At 39.5% G+C, this 20,075-nt stretch overlaps 1 protein-coding gene across 1 annotated transcript; it reads right to left on the bottom strand.

Annotated features, from left to right (window-relative positions):
- Positions 1-9,201: 9,201 nt before the first annotated feature.
- Positions 9,202-19,715, bottom strand: slc22a7a (solute carrier family 22 member 7a). The gene is made up of 10 exons (XM_044343758.1): positions 19,347-19,715; positions 17,428-17,531; positions 14,239-14,393; positions 13,693-13,861; positions 13,488-13,611; positions 12,875-12,984; positions 12,572-12,786; positions 12,333-12,441; positions 10,637-10,843; positions 9,202-9,713 (listed from the first exon to the last, which is right to left on the bottom strand). Exons 1-10 carry the CDS (start codon positions 19,710-19,712, stop codon positions 9,671-9,673), a joined length of 1,602 nt encoding a protein of 533 aa, XP_044199693.1. The 5' UTR covers positions 19,713-19,715; the 3' UTR covers positions 9,202-9,670.
- Positions 19,716-20,075: the final 360 nt, after the last annotated feature.

Here is a 20,075-nt window from a genome sequence, read left to right as displayed (position 1 = left end):
ACGATACATGTAATAATAATAATAATAATACAGAAACACTGAAGAACAGAAGTTGCGTAAATGACCACTGAACACCGGCAGGGTGACGAGCCACCACATAAACAAAGAAAACCTGTCTGAACAACATGAAGAAGCACTAACACTGATCATTACTGACCATAAGGAGATCAATACCACAGTGATCAGTAAACTATAAGGTTGTGACAACAACATGTTAAGAATAAAGAATAGAATAATTTTATAACACATGATCAGTAATAAGTTCTGTGACTTTATTGTCACATGACATTAACAGGTATTAAATGACTTTATGAGGTTTTGTGTCATTTGGAGTAGTTATCACATGAACAAGGGTCAGTGTGTTTCTGTGATAAAGATCTTCTCTGTCTTCTCTGTTAAAGTCCTGACGAGTCCTAATTATCAGCTGATCAATGTTCTGATGGATCTGATTATCAAATGTCACAGTGAGCACAGGGAACACTTTCGTTCACCTGTTTGTTTGTTGCAGTGCTGCTATCAGCCACCAGGAGGCGCCATATTCATGTCCTTCACCTCAGTAACCATGGAAACAGAAAAGTGGAAACATCCTCCATCACAAGTTAAAGTCCTGCATTCAAATGTTTACTGAGGTTGAAGTGAACAAGTGTTTACAGTAAAATGTACTCCAGTATCCAAAGTAGAAGTACTCATAGTGAAGAGGACAGTTAAGTGTCACTGTCACTTCAGATCTTTATTGTCCAACAGGAGGAAATTATTTCTGCAGCATAAAAATACATAAAACATAACAACAAAAACACAATCAGATGATTGAAAACATTAAAAATGCTGGTGCTATTCACACAATTCAGAGTACAATAAAGGTTTTGTGTTAAAAGCGAAGAAAACAGCAACAAGAGGAATAAAAATAAAGAAAATCTGTGTGAGGAACCAAGAGGCAGTCTGTCTAAGAATGAAGAGCACTTACTGAACATGGTATTAATGAAAACTGTTGCACCTCATTTTTGGAAACCTCTAATCTGTGTTTTCATGTCGTCAGTAGAAGGACACGGAGCTGCAGATACTCTCCCTGTCTGCACATGCTCATCTCTACAAACCCTGTTAGAAACCTGCTTATGTGTCTACATGACCAGAAAAATCAGGTTTGTCCAGCAGAGATTCATTTAATCAGCATGTTAACTGATTTTTGTGTCCAAGTGATGATATTGATACTATAATATGTTTGTTTGCACTACATTGCTCGTGTCATTTAAGTCATTATTTTGAATATTTGTAGACATACTCTCATTATTTTCCTGAACTAAAATGATTCCAGTAATATAACACAAGACAAATGTGTACACCTGTATGTTCACTATACATCCAAACACATCACATCTTATATCCTCTTCATGTCATCTCTTGCCTCCTTTCCTCACCTGCAAGCCTTTCATAGAAATCATCCAGCAATTAAAGCTGTGAGCAGTGTTGAACGGGCCCTCGCACCTCCGCACATGTCAGGCTGCGGTGCAGTTGAAGGGCTTCTATCATGTAGATGTCTTCAGACCCGGGCTGTTTTCAGACAGTGCTGTCTGTGTCCAGCTGCAGTTACTTATTGTCTCAACACACCTGACAGGTCACATGTCAATCAAACTTTGACCAGGTCATGTGGGTTAAAAGTCTTTACTCTCCTAAAAATAGACTTGATGAAAATTAGGAAAATAATTTGCTTTACACACAAACTCATCAAGAGTTTTCAATTTACTAATTGAAATTCAAGTGAATGGGCCCAAAACTTGCATAATTTTGATGCCACAGGTGTGAGCAAGACAGACATGTCTCACCCTGCAGAAAACTCTCATCCTCACACCGTTGAGATTTGATGTTTCGCCATGACAGAGGAAGTTGCTATAACTTTATTGTAAATGCTCCAGTCTGCACCAAACTTGACATGTTTGATAAGAGTCCCGGCCTGAACACGTCTACATGACAATACTCCATCAGTGATGCAAACTGGCTGAATAGCGCCCCCTACGCACAGCAGCCCCAGCAGCAGGCAAAACAGTGAACAAAGGAAGTGATGTTTATCTCCTTCTTGCACTGTCTGAAAACAGCCCGGGTCTGAAGACATCTACAATTTATAGTAATTGTGTGTATTGTGATGTTTTCAATATAAATTTAATTGTATTTAAATGTGTAAAATGAAGTGCATTTTGTGTCAAAGTTAACACGGTTTAGTCCACTCTGACTTCTGTTGTGACTTCTGTACCAATATTCATGTTTCCCTCAGGATGAAGTGTAATAATGTTGATGATCCTCTGACTTTTCATTTAGCGCCATCATCTGGTCAAAATGTTAATTTGTCCAATATTTTAGATTATGACCAAAGACCTGCAAAACTACTGCAAACAAAACTGCTCAGTCTTGTTGTTGGACAGCATTAGCGTCTTCATGAAACTGTTTATCTGTTCTTATTCAAAACCTCAAAACCACACATCACTAGATCTCAAGTTTAACAGGGATACAGTAAAAGATTATCTACAGCTTTTCTGACCATTGAAACTTCACTCTGAGGGAAGACTGTTCAGCTCCTTTTTTTTGCAGCGGTGACACGTCGTGTTTTCGTTGGTGGGAAGGCGTCAGGTGCTGCATCTGAAAAACACAAGTCAGACATTTGAAGGTGGGAAGACTGGCAGCTGCCTGATAAGAAAAACATACCGACATCAAGGCTACACTGACATGTTGAACCTTTTCCTGCAACACGGCAGTTAATTAATGACTAAAGTGGTCAACACGCCGCCCTCCTCCATCCACAAGCAACATCCACATGAAGCCATGAAACTCATAAAGCCAGTCAGAAACTTTTCATGAACTGACAGATATTCACAGTATCATCAGGGGCTTTCTCACCAAACCTGTTAAATGTGTTGAACGGATGTCAAATAACAAGTAAAATCTGCAGAACACACATGAACATGCATTTCAGTCCAAGATGACAATTAAACTGTAGCAGTTGTTGTTCTACTAAAAGAGAAAGAAATCACAATACATGTCATTTTATGATTCATTGTCTACGTGTCTGTTTTTAAAATCTGCTGGTTTTCAAATCAAAATTTTTGTATATATATGGTGAGAAATCCTGGGAATCCTGGGAAAAGAGTGAAATATTCCCGGGAAGTTTTAATATTAAAATCATGAGAAAACTTTCCACAAGTGAGAGCAGACAGTTGAGGGTGAAGGCAGGGAGGGTGTGTGTGTGTGTGTGTGTGTGTGTGTGTGTGTGTGTGTGTGTGTGTGTGTGTGTGTGTGTGCGTGTGTGTCGGGGTCAGTGTGGTGCTACAGTACTGACTCTCACAGCTCTCCTCAGCCCGGCAGCCTGCGTGTGTGTGTGTGTGTGTTTTTATCAACGAGGTAAGGCAAAATTTTTTTTTTTTTTTTTAAATAACCTAAAAATAATACAGATGTGTATAATTCTGTCCGTCTGGATGAGAATAAGTGAGTAATAATGAGCGTCGTTGTGTCGTTCAGGTCATAGTTTGTGTTTCGAAGGCAGCTCCTCGTGTCTGCAGAGAAACTGTCTGCTTCTGTTTTCAGGTTCTGAAATGTTAAAATCCTGTCAACATGTTTAACTGCATGTTAGAATGAACATTTCACAGATGCATATTTAAACTAGACGTAACTGTGGAGAACTCTTCACTCTCCCGCTGTTCATATTCAGACACTAACACATGGAGACATGTGCTCAGCACGTTGGATATCTGGGCAGAATTTAAAGGGCACAAAGTAGTAATTTTATGGGAAACACTTGACTTTATGTCCCTCTTTATAGTATTTATAATCAGTGTATAAAGAGTTAATAAATGTTTATAACACATTATAATGTAGTTACAAGCAGATAGATTTTTATTAATGTACATGTTTTTATTCTAACTTCTCCTATGAAGACAGATTTTACATTATTGCAGCTGTGTTTTAATATATTGTCATTCAGTATCTGTTTATACACATCTGTGTGTCCACACATGTTACATCTGCTGAAAGATGCATTATAGTGACTTATAAACCAATTATTAACTATTTATTTTCATATTTTATTTATCTGTGTTAAGACAATAGATTATTTAATGTTTCTAATATTTAGTTTTAATCATTTACTGGACAAAATATTGGAAAACTCTGACTCCTGATAATTATTAAGTGGATTATTATCTGTTATCTTTCACAAAGTTCATATATGTCGCAAGCTTCTTGCTTTTGTTTGCTACATGGCACAGATTAAATGCTTCTTGTACAGTTAAAGGATGAGTTCACAGTTCTTTAAGTCTGTTTTTATTCTTAATGTGATTCCAATCTAAGTGATGGGGGCACTGGACAGGTTTCCAGTCGTTCTAGTGTGTCTTAAACCAGTAGTCAGGTGTCCATATGAACAGTGAAAGAAGTTTTCCTCGCTGTAATCATTCCTCTTGTTCATACTGGATATTAAAAGATCCTTCAAATGTGCTTTCAATGGAAGTGATGGAGGATAAAATCCACAGTGTGTCCACACAGTCATTTAAAAGTCTGTGTGAAGCTTCTATTCAGCTTCAGCAGTCTGAGTTAGTCATATCAAGTGGATATCTGACACATTTACAGTCTTTTTAGCATCTTTGTGTTTCCTCAGACAGTGTTTCCCTGTTGAGCTGCAGGTGGAAGTATAGTAACAAAAAGAGGAACTTTGGCTCTAAAAAGACTGTAACGTTGAAAGATATCTACTTGATTTGACTCATTTGGACGCTGAAGCTTCATATTAGCTTCAGATAAACTTTAAAAACATTTTTGCACAGAAGGAGGACTGTGGATTTTGTCCCCCATCACTTCCATTGTAAGGTCATTATGAAGGGATCTTCTAATGGTCAGTATGAACAGGAGGAATGATTACAGCAAGAAAAACACTGACTGTTGGTTTAAGACACACTTGAAAAACTGTGAACTTGTCCTTTAACATGTTATTTACATTTTGAGGGTTCAGTGATGATGAAACATGACATTTGTGAAACTTCTGCTGTGATGTATGTTTATGATGTTTGACCAGAAACAGTCGGATGAAAAGTGTATTTGGAGCACAGCGAGGGGTCGACGTGCAGAGACACATCTGCCGGCCGCAGACGACGACGCTTTTGAAGAGGGCTGCGAGGGCTTTTAGAGTGCACTTCAGCAGAATCAAATCACATTGTCTTTATTTTTCTGTTTTCAACGGCGGGACAATAGAGGAGTTGAGGGGGGTCCATGTTCAGTGTCCACTGTCTGCTGCCCGACACCCCACAGCTCTAATTGATGCTTTGTCTGTCCATGTCTCGCCTCGTTAGAGCTCCCAGAACCCCCGGAGCCCGAAGGCCGGAACAAATCCAACATGTCATCTGTGCTCAGGCTTATGTGTGTGTGTGTCAGAGTGTGTTTTTGTGTGACCTTTTTGGGCGCAGCCAGTTGCTGTCAATCACCGCTTGAAGTGTAAAATGGACAGAAATTCCTTGTAATGTCTGAATTTCCAGAAATGTACAATCCTGTAAAAAGTGGCCTCATATTGAGACCAGACAGAAAAAGATATTTGCTTGGAAATATTAGTGTGCAGCTGCAGCTACCAAGTTTGTTACAAAAACTGCTCACAACATCAGCACTGGAGCTTGTAGGATGTGTTCCTAGAGTGAGAAAAAGATGTGTTGGATCTGCACAGCAGCTGCAATTATGTGATTGTGAAGGACAGGACAGAGCTAAATCAGGAAGTGGGTGTTTTTCTTCTGGTGTTATGAAGAGTTATGAAGTTTCAGTATGTTCTGACCTGACCTCCTCTCTCCTTCTGTACACTCTCCTCCAGACATCCGCCTCCATGAGAAACCAGACACCTCCATGGTAACAACTGTGTGTGTGTGTGTTTCCAGCCCCTCAGGTCGACTTGTTAATCTCTGCAGGCAACTGTGACGTCATACGTTTCCTCACAATCACCTGCAGAGATGATCCAGTCGCTCTGCTGATCGCTCTGCTCTACTGATCAATAACTGTTACCGATCAATAACAGACCCACTGCTGTGTAGTGAAGCCGTGGGAAGTAACGGTGGCTTGTTGGCGGCTCCTGGTGGCAGGAGTGTGTCTGTATTTACTGCTATCAGTGAGTGAAATGATTTAAATGCTAAAATGATTAAAAAAAAAAAATAACTAAGTACATTTGCTCAGGTACTTAAAGCTGCCGTACACACACACACACACACACACACACACACACACACACACACACACACACACACACACAACTTCCTCTCAAGGCACATCTACCTTCAGTACACAGTAAACAGTAAAGATGGCCGCCTCTCACCTGTTGGAAGTGTCCCGTCTTCCTGCTCGAAATCGAGAGATATCATGTTTCTTTTCTGGGAGCTGAGTTAACTTCCAGCACTGATGATAAGATTGTGTGCTGTTCAGTTTCCCGATGATCACACGTTGCTTTTCCGGTCATGCACATGGTTGCAGCAGAGTTCACGCAGGTGGACATCCAATCATTTCATGCAGACTGAATGAAATGATTAGACAAACTTATTACAGACCTGCGACAACCACAGATACTGGATTTTTTTATTTTTATTGTCAGAACATTTGATTTATTGATTACTGTCGAGATGTGAAGAGAATTTCAACAAATATAACAAAAGTGCTTCTAAGATAAATTACCTATTCCAGCTTTAAGTAGGACAATACTGAGATACTTGTGTTTTACTTGAGTATTTCACTTTTATTCTACTTTATAATTCTACTCCACTACATTTCAGAAGGAAATATTATGCTATTCACTACATTTATTTGACACAAATTGAACACCTTGTTAAAGTACTGCTGATACTGATCATACTTCAGTACTTTAACTGAAGTGCCATTTGGAATACAGGACTTTTACTTATAATGGAGTATTTTTTAATGTATTTGTATTTTTGCTGAGGTAAAAGATGGACAGAGGACGTTTTGTTTACAGGAAACAGCTGTTATTCAGTTTAATCTCAGCTGGCAACTGTGAGTTTGAGCGTCTCACGGCGCCGGCTGCGGTTCACCTGAACGCAGCACCATCGCGTTATACCCGAACAGCCTCAAGGGGGCGCCGTTGAACCTGAAAAATCTAAAAATATCTACAAAAGGAGGTTTTATTGTGTTTTTGAAAGTTTATGTGTCTCATTTTCCAAACAAAACATCATCAGTAATTATTATAAAGTCAGTAAACAGCATTCATTCAGTTTCAGTTGGGTTATTTTTTTGCACACTTTAATGAGTTCATGATGACTTAAAATTTCATTTTTACATTTTTATTTAAATGTTTGAGCTACAATAAAGGGTTATTTCACAGTAAAAACTAAAGCATTCCACTGGGAGGAAGAGGAAACGTGTTAGTAATGATAATAAATAATAAATAGTTTGTTTTTTGTGATTTGGGTGAACTGATCCTTTTTAACACTTGATGATTTTTCAGTTTTTGTATACCTTCCTCTCTCACAGCTGTGACGTGTTTTTTTTTTTAGATCAAAGCTCATTAAACACACTAAGCCTCTATTTTCACTGTTTTCATTTTTAAAAAAACATTTTGATATCTGACTTTTTTTTTGCCTTGTTAAGAGATTTCAATTTAAAGCTTTGTACAATTTACCAACTTTGGGACACTTATTGTTTGTATTGTTTGTTTGTACATGCACTTTGAGTCATATCTGTGTGTGTGTGTGTGTGTCAGACTTCCTGGTGTTGATGATACTGCATCAGGAACTGATTGGAAAGCAATGAGAGGCCATCAGTTCCTGATGCACTGCCTTCAGCATTGAAAGATGCTCCGCACAGTGAAGACGTGAAGGTTTCATCACCAACCAGCCAATCACATCCAGTTATAATATACTGTTTTCATGTGATTCATGTTATTTATGTGTTTATATACATTTTATGTGACACCATTTAGAATAATTGTGACGCTGTTCCATTTTTAAAGTATAATTTTTGGTTTTCTATAATTGGGCGACATGTTCCTTCATCATGAAGAGTTTGGTCACGTTAGTTTGTTTAAAAACGGCTCCAAAGACAAATAACAGCATCACGTTTTCAGTCTCTGGAGAGTAGTTCTGTGTGAGGCAGACGCTACTGAGCATGTGCAGAGCTTCACTAGCTCGTTGTGCTGCAGATCACAGCCTCTGGACTTTGTGCCACATTATAAATTTCTCAAAGAACTTCAGTACAAAGTGAAGTTGACGAAGAGGTTGTGGTTTGGTTATTTCATGTTGGGTTTCTATCTTATTGCTATTTTTTACTCTTTGGAGCCGTTTCTAAACAAGCCTCTTAAGGAATGAATAACATGTGCAGCGGTGCGGCTCATAGATGTATTTTAATAGTTTCTGGACAGCAACAGAGGAATAAGATATACCAGCTTTGATAAACACACAATACTTGTTAGTAGATCAGTTCATAGTTGGTTTGGATCCAAACATGAAGACAAATATAGAAAATCAGCAGAATGATCATTTAAAGAAAACCAAAGTTTTTGTGCAAAATTAACAACTGCTGTCATCAACATCCAACCAATGTCAGCAACATGATCATCCCGTTGGAGTTGTGTGTGAATGTAAGTCTAATATTCACTCTCTTTTAGCTCTGGTTTGGTCTCCACCGCTGGCTGTTTGCTATTGTTGGTTTATGACAAAACTGCTGAGACTGAACCAGACAGGAAATGTGGCTAAAAAGCTCTCTGTGGGTTCACAACCACCAGAGACACGTTCACACCTTTCATTTGAATCGTTGTTTTATTAAAAAACTGTAACTTTGGGTCCTTAAATGGCTCTTAGCCATGAATCTGTCATGAAGGAACACTGTGGGACTGTTTTAAGATCTCCACTAACCAGGATGCAAACATCTGTCTGTGGTGTAAATTTACATTCATTTAGTCATCAATAAAAGTAAAGTTTTATTTAGGAAAATGTCTCTTTCTTTGTCTTTGTTTTAAAATTTTGTTTGTATGTTGTATTTGGTGTAAAAAAGGGAATTATGTTGTTTTTGTATTTGACTTTATATAATCATAATTTATATAATCATGATAATCTTTATTCATTGAGAACTTTACAAAACTCAAGATACAAAATGTTTCACAGAAAAAGCAAATTAACATTGACAAATTATAAAATCATTAGATTTTTATGATAAAACAGACAAAACCAATTCCAGTGATGTAAGACAGAAGAAAAGAACATTAAAAGGGACTAAAAACAGAAATAAGATATAATAAAAATCAGGAGAGGTCTGTTTTAAGAAGAGATTTAAAAGATGTTATTGACTGGCTTTAATGACAGATTTATCAGAAACTGCAGTGACGGAGTGAATTTCTATGATGTAAAAAGTTGTTTTTTTTAAAGTCAGAAAAAGACAAAAGAAAACAAAGACACACAACATTTTACTTGTATGGTCTTAATGTGACATCAGCAGATATTATAGGAAGCGTCAGGTGTCTTCATCTGAAACTCAGCACGCACAGTCAGCTGACTGACGGCTGAATATCAGCAGCAGCTAGTCGAAGGTTTTCAAACCAGTCTCAATAATACAAGCTTAACGTCAGCTCTGTTGTCCTAAATGTAGAAGCACCGATCCATCCTCAGCAACTGTTACAGCAGCTCATCCTGCCATGTTGTCCTTTCTGTTGGATTCATTTTCAACTCATCCTCAGATCTCCGTTTGCATCACTCTGCCTGTGTCTGAACATAGAGAGAGAGAGAGATTTTGTCTTTTTTGTGAATAATTTACCTTCAAGCAGCTAAAACTTTTAACAGAAGTAACGTTTAACTCTTTGCATGATGTTGTGGAGGATGAAGCAGCTGCAGTTCCTCTGATGTCCACCAGATGTTGCTGTGATAAAATTCTAACTATTGAAGTGAAGGGGAAATTCTCTCTAACAATACAAATTCAAATGTTCACAAAAATATTTTTTACACAAGTTCAGCTCTGAGGAGATAAATTCAGCTCATCTGAAATGACTCTGAGTAGAGATTTTTAATATTATTGTTCCTTTAAGGATAAATTAAAGCGGATTATGTTTGTGGGTGTTTGTTTTGATTAAAGCTTGACTGAGCCTGGATTTTTGAGGCTAATACTGATATAAATGTTTAGGAGTTTTAAAAATCCAATAACAATAAGTCGACAGATATTAATTTTTAAACACAGCAACGATCTTGATATCAAAATTCTTAGATTTGTTTGTTTTTTTGTTTGTTTTTTTATTGTGGGCCAAGATACACTGAGCGATCAACACACTGTGTAACTGTAACAGTCCAAAGTTACATCAAACCTCGTTTGGCACAATTACATTGACTGACAACATTTTTAAAATTCTCACTTTGTACAACATCGGTGTGATCAGAATGATTAATGTTAGAAGAAGATACAGTTGACAGGACATGAACTCTGATGTCCTGCATGAAAGTCAGATGTTATACACCTTTACCCTTCCCCTCAAGGACAAACTCCTTCCTGTACGACATAAATCATATGTCGTGACGTGGCTCCTCCAGCCTCCGCCCTCTCCATGTATTTCATAGGTTAAACCTGAGACTCGTGGCAGAGTGGAGAAAATAAGCAGTTAGAATCTCTTACAGATGAATGTAAAAAAGAAATACCTTACCTTCCCTCCTCCACATCGAAGATGTTTTCAGGCAGACGGACATTGAGCGTCTCTGGGAGCAGGAAGACCAAGCTGCCGCTGAGGATCCCCGTCCCAGCAAAGATCAGCGGCGGCAGAAGAAGCCAGCTGTCCTCCAGCAGCATGATCAACGGAGCCAGAGAACTCCCGATCCGGCAGACACACGAAGTGTAGCCCAAACCACACTGCCTGTCCAAAAACAGCAGCAGGAGCTTCAGTTTTAATGCAGCGTTCCCCACAAACAAGCTTGTTTTTCACACTTAAGTTTTCACCATCACTGTGTTTGTCTTATTCATCACTTACTGCAATACTGCACCACTCTGGACAGGACTAACATTAGTCGTCAAGCCACTGAAGCGCAGCTGGCTTAAGAGTGTTTAGTAAACATCACACATTACAGTTTGAACTGAGTCCTACAAAGCTGCAACTTCAGGAAACTCTGATGACTATTGTGATGATACTTCTTACTGTGATATTTTTACCAACCATAATCGTGAAAATTTGACACTGGCACACCTCTACTGCGGAGTAAATCACATCAGTTTAAGAACAGCTGAAGTGATAATCATAATCAAACATTACAGGAAACAAATAATGACATGCAGATGTGTTGTTGAAGCTTTCTGTTTATGCCAGTCAGGTTTGGTTTTGTATGATCAACTCATGAGAAAACACCCATAAACACAGCTAAGCATAAAGGAATACTCAATAGGGATGCACGATATTGGATTTTTTGCCAATATCCGATATGCCAATATTTCCGAGTCATTGTGGCCGATTGCCGATACCGATATATGCACATATTTTTTCCAGCTGGCTGAGGAGGCTATTTTGTGTGCAAGCATAGATTATACTATGATCAAGAAAGACAATATATGAAGGAAGAACTTAGGGAGACTGGAGTTCAGGAGCTCAGCATTAAAACTTTAATGAACCTGCTGAGTGGGAGCAGCAGTAGAGTTTTCTTTGAGTTTATTAGACAGACAGGATTAATGTAGGATTTAATCTCTGGTGGCGGTAATGCACCTAATACGCTGGTTGCCAACCGCCATTATAAACCAAAAGGAAGAGGTTTTTTTTCCAAACAGAGTGGTACATCCCGGCAGCCGAGGTGTTTCCTATCTGTGCAGCTGAACACAGCAGCTCCTTGACAGACTGTTTCACCCTGATGGTCCTGGTGTTTCCTCCGCAGGCTGCACTTCACTCAGCTGCCCGTCAGACCCGCTGCTTCTTCCCACTTTAACCTGAATAACTAACCGGGGGCTCGTTGCTCCCATTAGATCCACCTGGAGAGCCGGGGCTAACGTTAGCTGGGAGGCTAGCGGAGCGTTAGCCACAGCATGATCGAAGGGAATCACGGGCAGCTGGTCTGACGGGCAGCTCAGTGAAGTGGAGCCTGCGGAGGAAGCACCAGGACCGTCAGGGTAACATAGTCCATTGAGGGAAGCACAGTCAGGCGGTGGAGGGGAAGGCGACATATATTACCTCTCGTAATCGGCAGCATTTGCTGATGCCGATATTTCAGCTTTTATCGGCCGATACCGATGACGTGCTGATAATATCGTGCATCCCTAATACTCAGCATTTTATTGTAAATAAATATTGTTGTTTTTTTTTAAACACTGGCTGTTCTTTGTGATGACACCTGACCCTCCTGGTTTCAGGTTGGGAGTTTTACCTGAGGATGGTCGGGTAAAGTTCGGCCGAGTAGAGGAACGCCGTGGTGAACGCTGCCTCAGAGAAACCCTTCGCCAACACAGCGATGCACGTGCGCAGGTTGGAGAACTCTGAAAAAGAAGTAGATTATCATGAGATTATCATCAGATTTCATGTCTTGAAACAGACTGAAACCGCTACAAGAACAGATCATCCTCTATCTTTCTGATGAATTTATGTGTTTGTGAATGATGATGTCACCAAAAGGAATGGCCGTGTTTATTCCAATCAGGGCTCCGGTTGTGATCAGAAACCATGCCTGGCCGTTCCGTCGCCCGATCCAATCCAACACGAAGAAGGTCAGGATTTTGGCGGGAGCTTCAATGGCTCCGTAGATGAACTGCGTGAGATAGATGCTGACGCCGAAACCTGAGATCTTGAAGCTGATCCCGTAGTACAGGAAGGCCACGGAAAACCTGCAGGTACAGCAACACGGCTGGTATCAACACACAGTTAGCTCCTTGGCTACTTCTTCATGTCAAAGGTGAGAAGACGATTCACTACCAGAAGAGTCCAGAGACGAGGGTGATCTTCCTCAGCTGGGGCGTTTTCACCAGATCCAGATAGGAGTGAGTCTTCTCAGCCACCTCGGACACCATCACCTTCCCCAGAGTCTGAAACAGAAACACAGCCAAGAACTGAGACTTCAGCTGCAGCTACTGCATCATGTTAGATTCATCATGTCAACAAACGAGCTGAGTGTTTCTACGCTGTCAGTGATGCAGGTTTACACTGAGACAGGCTTTCATTTCTTCTGCCCTCTGTTGTAGACATCTGTCAGTAAGAAGTCTACGGTGGCCCTGAAGTGCAAATCACAACGGCAAATAACAAAACACAACAAAAACACAACCGCAAAACCAATAAACACAACTACATTAACTGTACGATATTTACTTCATGTAAATAATTCACTAAACAATTCCAGATGCTGCCATTTTGCTATTTTTCAAGCATCAGTGAAACTCTTCCTTTAACTTCCTGTTGGACCAGAGAGACAGAAATATGGATTTTAGATTTAGCTCATCAGTAACTTGTGTTAATGCTGGATGTTTATTAATCTCCAATGGGGAAACTCATTTCCCACCAATCAGCTCATACAGACAACAAACAGTTGTACCTCAGTGTCCAGCTTGGCTGTGTTTTCTTTCCTCCCGTTCATCTTTGCGCACTGAAGCAGATACTTTTTGGCCTCCTCCACTCTGCCGTTGGCCAGCAGCCAGCGGGCCGACTCAGGCAGCCACCTGAACACAGATGGACACACATCAACACACAGAGACACAAAGATATCTGCTGACCACAGCTCGCTCTAACATCCACCTCACCACCAGGAGATGATGGCAGCGATACATGGCGCCGTCACCGCCAGCGTCAGGTGTCTCCAGTCTCGTATGAAATAGGCCAGCAGGGCCAGAACCATGTTCCCCGCGCTCCATGACAGACTCATGACAGTCCCAGTGAAGGTCCGGTGCTTCACGTCTGTCCACTCGATACCTGAGCAGGTAACAGCAGCAGACATAAGAGACAGATTTATACCATTCAGTTCTCTGATGCTGCAGGCAATGCCAATTAATCCTACACACTGGTCCTTTAATGTCTTTAAATAGGAAGAATAGCAATGAACAAATAAATATGATCACCTCACCAAATAAGCATTATATGACTTGTTTGTTATCATAGCAGCATAGTTAAGTTGTGACTTATGATCTACATTCCAACTTTATATTGTAGAGATTAATTTTGCAGTTTTATTCACTACTGCATATTAAATAAAAATCCATCATGTTGCCCTTGTCAGAAGTGTTTATGCTAGGGAGACACGAGCCTGAAGTGAATGTGGTTTTGTGTTAAATGTGTCGCTGATTTCTTACCGAGGACCACGCCGATGATGGAGAGGCCGCTGAGGGCGACGCCGCAGAGTGCTCTGGAGACAGCGAACATGACGTAGGTGGTAGAGAAGGCGGAGATGACGCTCAGCATGGTGGCAGTGATTAAGGCCACCAGAAGCATCGACTTACGACCAAACCTGCAACCAAAGTACATTTACTCAGGTGCTGTATTTAAGTGCGATTTTGAGGTATTTCCACTATATTTACTAAATAGCTACTGTATTTTTACTAGTTACTTTGCAGATTTTACATACAAAGCATGTGATCAGTTTATTAAATATGATGCGTTATTATAAATTAAATGGTGTAAAGAAGTTAAAATTAGTTGCACCTCAACCAGCTACTACAAGTGACACTTACATGTTAGTGCACATGTTTTTTTCTGATTTTTACAGTTGAAATATGCTCCAAAGCAGATGTTAATGTGGAGAGATGTTGTCAAAGGCTTTTGTGACTCAGTGAACAGTCTGGCAGCAGTACAAAGATATATATTTATATTCTGGGGCTCTACTGGAATATCTTTGCATGATTTCCAGTTAAAAACTCCTTATTTATCTTCTACTGGTCCTTTATGCAGCCCCTCAGTTCAGCCTCTGTCTGAAACAGGCCGTTTTATCTCCTGTCTCTTTAAGGCCCCGCCTCCTGATGAGCTCACTCTATTCTGATTGGTCAGCTTCAGGAAGCTTCCTCCGGCTCCGGAGGCTACGTAAACAAACTATAGTAGCAGGATTTTACTTCTTTTTCTCCTTCTTTACTCCAAATGTCAAATTTTCAAATGTGAACAACACATGGAAACACCTTAGCAACCACCTTAGCAACAAAGATTACTGAATGTACAAACCTTTATGGACATGTGACAAGCTGACGTCATATCGTCAGGAAAGAAAAAAACTTTGCAAAACGAAGCGGTCAGAGCAGGTTGATGCCCTGACTTTTGACTTGCAGGCAGCATCTCTACAAGTGTTGAGATTGTTTGAATCTGTTGCTGGGTTTGAAAATCTGTGTATTTTTCTGTGAATACCTCAGTTATGGTCATTACTCAACTGTCTCATAATATAATGAGCTGTTGTTTTTTGTTCTGTCCCACAGTTTATTAAAAATTGTAATAAGTGTAAGTTTCATCATTTATATAAAATCCAAAAAATGAAAAACAGTAAAAATATGACTGTTCTTGATTTCTATATTGGCTTTTATTGTGAAGACAGTGTTTAAACTGCTCTGAATGATCAAGCAACAGGTTGTAAATACTTGATATTCAGAGTCATCGTGTTGTCTGGAGCCAAAAACACCAAAACGCCACGACATCAGAGGAGTCGCAGCAAGAGATGTATTATTGTTGTTACTGTGTGTGTGTGCGTGTGATGTGTGTGTGTGTGTGACCACATGAGTCTATATTAAACAAGCCCAAAATGTCAATGACCTAATATAGCCATGTCATTGATTATCAAACAAGAGCACTGTCTGCACGATTGTATCTCTCTCTCTCTCTCACACACACACACACACACACACACAAACACACTTTTGGGGACATTACATAGACTTACATTAATTTCCTGGAGATTTACCCTGACCCTAACCATAACCACTGGCCCAAAAACCATCTTTTTCCCAATTGGGGACACGGCTGTTGTCCCCAGTTGGACAAACCATCCTCAGTTAACCAGTCTTTAGTCTGAAATTTGTCCCCAAATGACCTATGACACACACACACACACACACACACACACACACATTTCTGTCAGCAACAGCTGACTTTGTTACTGAACAAAAGCTGCTGGTTTGAATGAATGAGGTGAATCAGCTGCCTTGCTCAGAGGCACATGTGACGCCAAACACAGCAGCCTGATCTAACATGTGATTTGTAATCATCTGTGGGAAAATAAATGGTCAAATTTATATAAATACAGTAAATAACAAAATAAAAACAAACAAGAGACATAAACAAAACAATACACAGTCATGGAGGGCCTTGTTATTGATTCTGCAGTCTCTGAACTCTTCTGGAGGGTTGAACACAATTTTTCAAAAAAATATTCCCTCATGTGGTGTTGTGATGATGGTGGTGCACAGCGCTGTCTAACACGTCAGTCCTAAATCTCTCATAGGTGTTCAGCTGGGTTGAGATCTGGTGACTGTGAAGGTCATAACATATGATTCACATCATTTAAAACCATTCATTGTCATCCTGGAAGAGACCACTCCCATCAGGATAGAAATATTTCATCATAGGATAAAGCTGATCACTCACAACTACTTTATATTGATTAGCAGTGACCCTTCACCTCTAAGGGGACAAGTGGACCCAAACCATGCCAGCAAAATGCCCCCCACAGCATAACAGAGCCCCCAGACCCCCTCACTGTAGGGGCCCAGCACTCAGACCTGGACCAGTTTTTCCTTTAATTTGTCAACCGTCTGTATATTTGTGTATTCATTTTTTAACCAAATGAGTATTAAAATATGCTGTTAACCATTATTTTATTAATGGGGAAATGACATTTGCCTGCAGATACAACCTTATAACTAAAGTTATAAATAAACAAGACATATAGGTCTGTGTTTCCATTGCACCAGTTAACGGCCCGCCAATGAAAAATCCTTAAAAAACCAATGGTTGAACTCTGCTGTTTTTGTTTTTTGTCTCTAATATGATATACAATAATTATTGTTTTCTCCTTTTTTGTAGTTGTTCTTAATGCTGATGTCCTGTGAATTTCCTAAGTTTGTGATTATTGCTTGAAAAGTGCTCTATAAATAAAATGTGTAATTATTATTATTATAGCCTCTAATTGATAGATTGATTAGTAGATCGACAACTATTCTGATCAACTCAAAATCAGCACAAATACCAAACACCCACTATTTTTAAAAAAATAAATAAATTTTCTTAATAAATTTATCATGAGAGCTGTTGTAATAATGTCAACATTTTTAATCTGGCTCTTTATTTGAATGCAGACTTTTATATGAGAATTTACAGTATAAACGTGACTGTGGATCATTCTGTTATAAGCTGTTTCTCAGCCTTACGTCTTTAACACACATACTGTTAGTAAAGCTGTAGATCACAGATTTGATTGTAAGTGGTGATCAACACCTTTATTTATTCCTCTTCAACATCACATGACTGTGAGTTGTCTACGACATAATGAATCCGGAAGAACTTACTTGTCAGACAGCTGGCCGAACAGAATGGCACCAAACGTGACCCCAAGGAAGAAGTAGGTAGCGAGAGCTTGATTCAGTTTTTTGTCATCACAGACCAGATCCCACTGCAGAGAGACAGATGGGTCAAAACACAGAAATACAATATTAAATACTACTCTTTTGATTTTCTATGGTTTGTTACTCGAGAGAAATTCAAAAATATCCTGTTCATAAAACTTTAAGAAAGCCTATGTTGGAGTTGAGAGGGACATAGAAGAATAAATAAATTGTGGTACAACCAAGAAATTAACAAGGGAGATTTTCCCAAAGAGTGTTAATGTTTTTCCCTTCCATGGTTGTAGACTCTTTTCTATCTTTCTCAACTTATTAGTGTAATTCATTGTACAAAGGTCTTCTAAATTCTCTGGAGCCACAATACCTACAACATTAACAGGCCCATCAGTCCAGATAATTGGTCATTTGTATGTTTCAGTACCCCAATCCTAAGGATGTTACTTTTTTCATAATTTGGTTTCAAACCAGAATACTGTGAAAAAAGTTCCAAAAGTTCAAGAAGAGTTTTGCAGACAAGAAGGTTTTGGACTCAGCAGAAAACTAGTGTCATCTGCATACAGTGACATTTTTTGTTTGGATATTTCCAACTTCAAGTTCCTCTGTGTGTGTCCACGTTAGACCTCACTTTAATGGCTAGAATTTCCATAGCAATTATAAATAATGACAAAGGGCATCCTTGTTTAACTCCTCTTGATAAGGGCACTGACTTAGAAATATAACCATTATTAATAATCCTACAACTAGTGTCATTATATAATACTTGCCAAATTAATTAAAGATTTACCAACATTAAAAATGTCTAACCTTTAAAAATAAAATCTAAACTAACCTTATCAAAGGCTTTCTCCAAATCAACAATCTAAATTAACCCAGTAACGACCCTTCAGAAATCCTGATTGATCTTGATGAATAATGCTTGTTAGCACACTCTTCAGTCTACATTTAGCAAGTATCTTAGCATCATAACACTGGAGTGTTAGTGGTCCTGGGTTCCTGCTTGAGTAACAAGAAGAGAAGGCCTTCTTTCTGACAATCAGACAAATACCCAGTAGAACTGTAGGAGAAATTGAAACAATAAAGCAATGGTTCATTAACCAAATCAAAGAATTTGATAGACCTCAGTGGGTATTCCATCTACTCCAGGTGTTTTCCCTGGTTTAAAGGACATTACAACAGAAAAAAGTTCCTCCTCTGTAATCAAACCCTCACATGACTGTTTCTGCATAGTAGTTAACTTTCATAGTTTTGCAGGGGAAAGTTTTGAGAGCTGAGTAGAGGTGATGAAAATATCTTAGCAAAATAATTTTCTATTTCATTTAAAATATCTGTCTGTCTGTGTAAGCAATACTTCTTCATTATTCAAAATTAATTTGGAAACATATTTTTTAGAATGATTTCTCCGTTGAAGAAAAGTTTTGGAACATTTTTCTTTTCTTTCTTTTTACGAATACATGTTAGTGTTTGAACATAAACTGAAGAGTTTGGAAGTGAGGATGTAAACATGTCAAATGTTTTGTTGCTTGTTTGTGTTTGTGTGAGAAAAGTATTGAGGACATTTGAAGGCTGTAGTCACTGAACGCTTTCTGTGTGAAAACTATGCAAATGTGTCACAGTTTGATCCAGAATTGTTGCTGTTGTGTCGACTGCGTGAAGAGTTTTAACATGTAGACTCAGTATTGATCCATGCAGGTAACCAATCAGAAAAAAACTGTAATTAACTAAAAGTGACTCTTTTTATAACTCATCTATAATTAGCACCAAATTAAATCTCAACTCCTCTCTATGAATTACCGGAAAATAAGGGACCCTTAAAAAAAGTGTTACCACAATGATAAATGGAGCTTTAATTTTTTGTGTCCTCTTACCTCAGTGGCTGTTGTGGAACTAAACTGTGATTGGTCGTATATCCAGCCATGTGGACAAGGTGCTGTCGTGTTTCTGTGGCTGAGGTTGGAGGTCAGAGGCGGGTCATAGACCCTGCAGGAGCTGAAGGAGCCGTCGTCCTGACGGGGGATCCTGAGGGCCAGCGCTTCGGGGTCGGAGCTCAGCAGGCCCTCACCACCGTCCTCCTGGCTCCCGAGGGCACAGTGGTGAGAAGGTGTTGCAGAGACAAAGTTATGCAGGAGGAAGTGGAGGGGGAGAATGGCACGGGGGAGGCACAGGATGAACAGGAGCAGGAACTGGAACTTGGAGAAGCCACCAACATCATCCAGGATCTCCTCGAACCTCATGGTGAAAATCTGTCTCCAGTCTGAGTCAAACAGAAGATCATCCACCACCGTCTCTACTCGTCCTCTAATGCTCCTCTGGCTGCTGCTGACAACAATCAGCACCGCACAAATTTGGGAGAAACATACTGTAGAGAGAGGGAGGTGCTCTAAAGAGTGTGTGTGTGTGTGTGTGTGTGTGTGTGTGTGTGTGTACTAGGTATTCCTCATGTTTTGGGGACATATATCTGTTACACAGTCACATGTGGAGAGTTGGCCCCCAGAAAGTTATTTTTAATGTCAATCATCAATTTTAGGGTGAAGACTCCAAGTTTAAAGTCAGATTAAGTCTCTAAGAAATGAATTTAAGTCAATGCAATGTCCTCT

The sequence above is a fragment of the Thunnus albacares genome, chromosome 3 (genome assembly GCF_914725855.1).
Source record: "Thunnus albacares chromosome 3, fThuAlb1.1, whole genome shotgun sequence".
NCBI classification, from domain to species: domain Eukaryota; kingdom Metazoa; phylum Chordata; class Actinopteri; order Scombriformes; family Scombridae; genus Thunnus; species Thunnus albacares.
The sequence above is the reverse complement of the archived record's forward strand: the minus strand, read 5'-3'. Positions and strand labels throughout refer to the sequence as shown.

Bases quoted from the DNA above. Each gene is read 5' to 3' on its own strand.
- slc22a7a (XM_044343758.1), bottom strand. From the start codon at position 19,712: ATGAGGTTCGAGGAGATCCTGGATGATGTTGGTGGCTTCTCCAAGTTC. The intron at 13,612-13,692 runs GTGAGGTGGATG...ATCTGTGTTCAG, and splicing joins GCTGCCATCATCTCCTGGTG to GTGGCTGCCTGAGTCGGCCC. The intron at 9,714-10,636 runs GTAAGGTATTTC...CTCTATGTTCAG, and splicing joins TTCGATGTGGAGGAGGGAAG to ACACAGGCAGAGTGATGCAA.